Here is a 7,534-nt window from a genome sequence, read left to right on the forward strand (position 1 = left end):
TTACAGGCTCTAGTTATGTTTTTTGTTCTGTGACAACTTTTATTTAGAATTTTTTTTAATCTAACAAAGTTAACATCAAAAAAGAAAATATTAATGGTCAGATGAATGCACTTTTTCTTCTGTATCTTGAGCCATTTCAAATAATGGCTATGTTTTTATAACATGAAATGTGTATCTATCTGTCCCCTTCTGTTGAAAACACAAGTTTACCCCAAGACCAAAAAAAGAAAAAATGAAGGAAAGAAAAAGAAAAAGTGAATGCTGAGGGTCCTTGGGTTGAGCTACATCAAAAATCCTCGACTTTCACCTGTAGATCTTATCTCCGCTCTCTCGCTCTGCCCCAGGAAGCCGACCTATATCAAGATTCCATGACTTCTGTCTGCTAGTTGTCTCCTACCAATAGAAAGCTGTGCAGAACAGGTAAAGAGGCAGAAGAATGAAACTAGTGTATTTATTCCTCTAAATCTCTCCTTACAAGGTCACCTTAAGCTGGCTGTATCCTCAGTCCAGAGGTCAATACCCCATTCATGGTGACACCCTACACAACTTATTCCTTCCGAACTAAAGAAACTATTCCCTCTCCTTGTTTCTTTAGACCTAGGGGCTGATGACATCTTGGTTGCTACTGAGCTCTAGGTCAATGCACCATTCCTCTAGTTCCCCCTTCCTGCAGCTTTGTAAATAGTCACTTTGTAAACAAACTGTCCTTGAATTCCCTATTCTAAATGTGCTGTTCGGGCTTCCCTGGTGGCGCAGTGGTTAGGAATCTGCCTGTCAACACAGGGGACACGGGTTCAAGCCCTGGTCTGGGAAGATCCCACCTGCCACAGAGCAACTAAGTCTGTGCGCCACAACTACTGAGCCCACGTGCCACCACTACAGAAGCCCGCGCGCCTAGAGCCCATGCTTGGCAACGAGAAGCCACTGCAGTGAGAAGCCCACACACCGCGACAAAAAGTAGCCCCCGTTCGTTGCAACTAGAGAAAGCCTGTGCGCAGCAATGAAGACCCAACGCAGCCAAAAATAATAAAATAAAATTGTTTTTAATGTTCTGTTCATATTAAGATCCAGACTAACAAGAGCCACATTTTATTTGTATAATATTGTTTAAATTAATATAAACAAAGTGAAGTACTAGATGAATGTAAATAGTATGCACGATCACCAGAAGAAGCCAAAAGGAACTTCAGCTAGAAGCAATTAATCAAGAGATTTCTAAACAAACACAATTTCCTCTCTGAGACGAATTATAGTAAGATCTGTTAATATAATTCTTTCACCTCCACAAAACATATTTTTGCTAGTTCATATCTCTTTTAAAGATTTTTCCCACTTCATTAAATTAATACATGCATTATTCCATCTTCTTCCATCCACAAGCCCATTTCCAAGAAGCAGCTATTCTACCCCTATATCATTTTTGCTTGATTTTTTCTTCCATATCTTTTAATAATATGTTTCTCATTCTATTTCCTCATTTATAAATTTTACATATAACCTAATTTATTATAAGTGAGGAATGAGCTGGCTCACCACCAACCCCCTGCCAACCAGTTGTTATATTTCTATTTTGAGTTCCTCATATAGTTACTTTGTATACTTAGTAAAATACTAACATCTCTATTCTTTATTTCTACAGCTGTGGACAGTATATTGTATAGCAGTAAACCAAATGCATACTTTGGCCAAATACCAATGCAAACCCAAATGTGCCATATCCATAATTTTTCTTCCCACTTTTTAAGAAGATATTAATGACCATAGTTTTCATCTCAGCATCACTCTGTTCTTTTCTCCTGCAATTTCTATCATCTGTGTAATAATTTTTGCAATGTCAAGCTCAAGAGTAGATACATATGATTAATTCTTCGATGCTTTATCTGTAAGTTGGTGTAAAGGATGAAAGTCACTAAGAGTATTAAGAACATAAATGTACTTCTCTGCTGATCCAAGCAGTGTAGATTGATTATTGTGATATGTTTTTCACAGTTTTCTAATTGTAGTGATTTTTCTTTGCCTTTATGCCAGCACCAGTTGATATAAAATAATAGGTGTTCTATTGAATCCCCCTTTCTCCTGCTGCCTCAGTGTAAACTGGCTGAACTCCAGGCCTGCTGCATAACTGTAGTTCAGTGGTTTCCCTTCACTGTTCTAGAGACAAGTTGGCTCCACTATTTCAAGGATGCCAAGATTTTTTATGTCTTAATTTTCTTCCCCTTTTGGATATAATCCAACCTCAAATAACCTCCCTTTCAAGGGTGCAGGAAATTTTCTATGACTCTTAAGACATTATTCATTAGAAGTTTAAAGCTCTTTCTTCACTGTCTTCCAACATTCAACGTTGTTGATGGAAAATATGATCCCAGACTTGTCATGTTTCTGTAGGTCACATTTTTTTTCTCAAGAAAAATTTGAGAGTCTTCTCTTTACCCTTTGTAATTTGAATTTTCACAGTGATGTGTCTGGGGATGTGTCTTCATTCATTGTACTGAGAACTCAGTGCTGTCTTTAACTATTTCTAGCACTAAGAAATTACCTTGTATTTTTTATTTGACAATGTTCTCCATTCCATTCTCTTTGTCCTTTTTTTCTGGAATTCCAGGTCTCGGATTTTTTTCTGTCTCTTAAATTATGCATCTCTTTTAGCTTTGTACTACTTTCTGTTTAATTTCTTACCTTTATCTCCCAGAGTTTCTATTAAATTTTTTCTAGCAGTATTTTGGTACCCTCAGGGTCAGTGCCTTGGACAATTCCCTTGGAAGCAATATCACAGAGACTACCAAGGACATTGGCATGGTGAGGGCAACAGACACTAACCTAGTGTGAGAGAGAAGAGGGAGCGGGAGTGGAAAAATGAACGCATCCCACAGACCTCTGAAGTAACCATGCAAAGTATGTGAATAAGGAAGGAAACCAAATTTAATGGGCATTTATTAAATTATTTGCCCAGCACTGTTGTCCTGGATTTCTTCATTAACATTCCTGCCCCTCTACACACACACACACACACACACACACACACACACACATACACACACACACACCCCAACATGACTATGGCTACAGTAAGCTGCCATGTCCTGGAGCTTGGCTTCATCACTGTTGTCCTCACCTCATTGGTTCAAGGTGGATATCTGAGCCAAAATTAGTTCATCAATCCCTTCTTCAAAGACTTTTTTTAGCAAACTTTTTATTTTAGACTAGTTGTAGATTTACAGAAAAGTTATGAAGATAGTATATCCCTATACACTCTTTCCCCTATTTTAACATCCTACATTAGTATGGTACATTTTTTGCAATTAATGAACCCTTATGGTACATTATATTAATATTTTCCTTATATTTTATGACCCTGACAGGTTTTTTGGGGTTTTTTTTAATATAATTTAAATACATTTTTAATGTAAAAAGGCATAAAATTTCCTTTATAGACAACTTCTCATTTATCTACCATGTAATGTCAAATGTGCCTGTAATCCCATAAAATAAGTATGATTCTTATGAGAGAACAGAGCCAGATCAAATGCATCATTAGGAAAAAACATGCATACTAGACTGAATTCTACTGAGGACAAAGGCCATTACTTTAAATACTTTTCAATTCCCCAGTTCCTGATGGGGTTCTCAGAACAGAGTTTCTTGGTTAATGAATAGCAAATTGATTTATTGGTTAAATTAGCAACTATGGAGCTTCCTGACAACATCATAAAATTAGTGGATAACTCACCAGAAACTGGCTTCTAGATTTGCATTTTAATTACTACTTTGAAACAACATAATTTAGTACCAAAAGTTTAAACACCCAATATAATTTCTAGACTGTGAAATCAGCATTATTTATATCTCATCAGCTATACAAAACTCATCAATTTTTCTTTTGAAAACGGTAGTAGAAATCCCAAAGAATAAGGGAGAGACTACTAATTAAAGGTCATGTTTACTAATCTAGCACCATAATTCCATTCTCAGGACCTCCCAAGTGGGTGGAAGGAGGAAGGGAAGAAGTGAGGATGTTGGAAAAGTAAGGGCTGTTCTTAACTTGTGGCCCCATTTGTGCTGTAAGGCAATGCAGGGTCTAGCAAAGAAGAAAATTGCTGAGGCTGGAGATGAAAACAAAATCTTTTGGTTCAGATGGTAAAGGAGGCCCTCAAGAACAGTAGAATCAGTTTATCCAGGAGGCAGTGCTGGAGTCGGCCTCATGAACTAGGGGGTTTCTTCTTGGCATCCACGTCCTTTTTAATTTCTTCAAGTTTTTTAGCCAGGTTTGGTTTGTCATAGTTCTGAGCCAGATACATTCCCACCACGTTGCCAAGAGTAAATCCAAGCAGGAACTGGAGCATAATGTCGGTAAGGAAGACTCGTAGGTCAGCTGCAGCTCTGTGGGCACCCTGACAGTTTTAAAATCAGATATTATGTAAAATGTCCCTCAGTTGAAATTTATCTGATATTCTTCTAATGATTAGACTGGAGTTGCTGGTTTTGAGGAGAAAGACTACAGAGGTAAACTGTCATTCTCATTACAAAATATCAAGAGTCCTTACTATCAACATGACTTACCACTGTTGTTAATCTTTTTTTAAATTATTTATTTATTTATTTATTCTTGGTTGCTTTGGGTCTTCGTTGCTCCACCGGGCTTTTCTCTAGTTGCAGCAAGCGGGGGCTACTCTTTGTTGCGGTGCGCGGGCTTCTCATTGTGGTGGCTTCTCTTGTTGTGGAGCGCAGGCTCTAGGCACGCAGGCTTTGGTAGTCGTGGCATGGGGGCTCAGTAGCTGTGGCTCGCGGGCTCTACAGTGCAGGCTCAGTAGTTGTGGCACACAGGCTTAGTTGCTCCCAGCATGTAGGATCGTCCTGGACCAGGGATTGAACCCACGTCCCCAGCATTGGCAGGCAGATTCTTAACCACTGCACCACCAGGGAAGTCCCACTGTTGTTAATCTTAATCACCTGGTTGAGGTAGTATTTGTCTGTTTTCCCCACTGTAAAGTTACTCTTTTTCTCCCTTTTCATATTGTAGTATTTGGAAGTCACTATGTGAAACCCATACTTAAGAAGTAGGAAGTTATTTTCCATCTACTTAAGGACACAGTATCTACATCAATTATTCGGAATTTTTCTGCACGGGAGATTTGTCTTTTTTCCTTATTTATTTATTTAATCACTATATTAGCATGAGTTCATAGATATTTATTTTACACGTTGAGTTTTAATTCAATACCACTTTTTTGGTTGCTCGAATTTTTCTAGTTTTGGCCATTGGCAGCTCTTGGCCCAAGGATTTTTGACCTGATTATAAGAGACTTTCTGGCTGGCTGAGCATATTTTATGTAAAACTTGAAAGTTGTTGGAAGCCAAACTTTTTCTGTCAGATTACAAAAGTGATGAAGTCAAGTATGCAAAGAGAAAGGAAAGAATTAAGCAAATGTAGCTTAAAAAGCCAAAAAAGAACTCAAAGCGTATAGCTTTTTGCCCTCACTTCTTTTGTTAGACCTACATCCTGAGATCCTGGTTTCCCAGCCTGAGATTTTGTGTGCCTCCAGTTTCCGCAAACAAAATCATCTTTCTTTCTTTTTTTTTAATTTGATCTATTTCTTTGAAGAGTTAAAACAACTGCAGGAAGGTACTGCATTATTCAGGTGAGGGCACAGGTGACGAAATTTTGAGAAATAGGTATTAATGTGATCCCTTTGATAACTAAAGACCCAGAGTTCAGTTGCACTTCCCTCAGTTCCTATCCTATTCTGCCATCCACAGTCTGTCCTGGAGGCCTCTGATGATGATGACTGCGACTAACACGCTTAGCTCTGCCCACCCTCGGAATCAATAAGGTCCAGGTGGTACATCAGGAGTCCTTTGCTTCTAAATTGAATTGAGAGCCCCTGGAGTCTAAATAAGCCCTTGCCAGAAGCTTCCAAGCTAACATGGAAAACCAGCACTGATCAAAGGACTCATAGCATGGGTCCCTCTCTCCTGGACATCTCAGGAAAACTGATGCTGATGGAATTGGTCTGATGTAATCCGAGACTGCATCTCCACTTAGGTCTCCATCTCCTTGTCTGCCAACACCTCTTCTGCTGCTCTGGTCAGTTTTACTGGTAATATTCCTACTACCTCTACTTTATCTCCTCCCACTCAATCCAACTTCTTCTTTTCTGTAATATATTTTGTCCCATTTTCTTCAATCCTTAGTGGAAAGTCCCAAAATATCACATTGGTCCTGGGTGTTCGCATATTATACTCTATATTATGATGACAGTATAAGATTTGAAAAGAAATTTCATTCTATTTCAACAAACTTTTAAGGTAGATATTATTTATCTCACAAACTAGGAAACGGTCATTCAGAGAGATTTGTTGACTTGTCCGACACAATATATAGTGAAGCTGGCGTTCAACCAAGGTCTTTGGATTCCAAGAATAGTGCTCATTCCACAATACCACACTGCATGCGTTAACATGTTACTGTGTTAAACTGGAATCTTATACTTTGGTTGAAGGGAAGATATAGTGACCTTATGTGATAGCCTTCTTAGCATAGTCAAGAAAACCATCAGATCTGCAGGTATTACCAACACAGCATCCACCTAGATCATCATTTTACAGAAATTTTGAGAGCAAATTCTTCCTTTCACAAATATTTTGTAGTAGGTATGAGAAAGTTAAAGGAGCAATCTGGCTTAATATTTTTAATAACGTAATAACAACTGAAAACATGATTCCAACTTTATCTTCTTTAGATAAACTATAATTCAAAACACTTATGTATTTTAGGAGTTGGATTGGATTTTGTTTTTAACTGGAAGTTAAAAGCCAGCTCCATCTAAAAGTTATATTAAGGGCTTTAGTACAAACTTGTCTGGACTGGGAGATTTACTAAAGGCCATTTATTTAATAGTTATGCATATTTCAAATAAAGTTGCTGAATTAGCGTTCCATTGCTGTTCCAACAATTTCAGTGGTTTAAAACAATACAAATGTATTATCTTACAGTCCTGACCTGGGTCTCAACAACCTAAAATCAGATGCTGTGTTCCTTTCTGGAGTCTCTAGGGGAGGATCCATTTCCAAGGTCATTCAGGTTTTTAGCAGAATTCAGCTCCCCGTAGTTGTAGGACTGACGTCCTCATGTCCTTTCTAGCTGTCTGCTGAGAGCCCTTTCCTGCATTCCTTTGCTCTCAGCCCCCTTCCTCCATCTTCAAAACCACCAGTGGTGGGTGGAGTCCTTCCCAGTCTTCAAATCTCTCCTCCTTCTGTCTTGTCTCTCTGACCCAGCCTGGAAATGTTTTATATACTCATTAGATTAGACTGAGTCTCCACAGGTGATCCAGGACAATCACCTCATTTCAAAGTCTATTCCTTTCATCGCATCAGCAAAGATTCTTTGGCCATGTAAGGTAACATATTCACAGGTTCCAGGCATTAAGGCATGAGCCTGTTTGGGGGCCATTACTCTGCCTACCACAGCTGTACAATCACTGTAACTTTCAACCACATAGACTTTTAAACTCCTCACATTTATTTGCTGTATTAAAAT

The 7,534-nt window shown here is 38.5% G+C and overlaps 1 protein-coding gene across 1 annotated transcript; it reads right to left on the bottom strand.

Moving 5' to 3' along the window:
- Positions 1 to 3,929: 3,929 nt before the first annotated feature.
- LOC136122851 (short transmembrane mitochondrial protein 1-like) lies at positions 3,930 to 4,379 on the bottom strand. The gene has a single exon (XM_065876971.1). It carries the CDS (start codon positions 4,338 to 4,340, stop codon positions 4,197 to 4,199), a length of 144 nt encoding a protein of 47 aa, XP_065733043.1. The 5' UTR covers positions 4,341 to 4,379; the 3' UTR covers positions 3,930 to 4,196.
- Positions 4,380 to 7,534: the final 3,155 nt, after the last annotated feature.

This window comes from Phocoena phocoena, chromosome 4, assembly GCF_963924675.1.
Source record: "Phocoena phocoena chromosome 4, mPhoPho1.1, whole genome shotgun sequence".
NCBI lineage: Eukaryota > Metazoa > Chordata > Mammalia > Artiodactyla > Phocoenidae > Phocoena > Phocoena phocoena.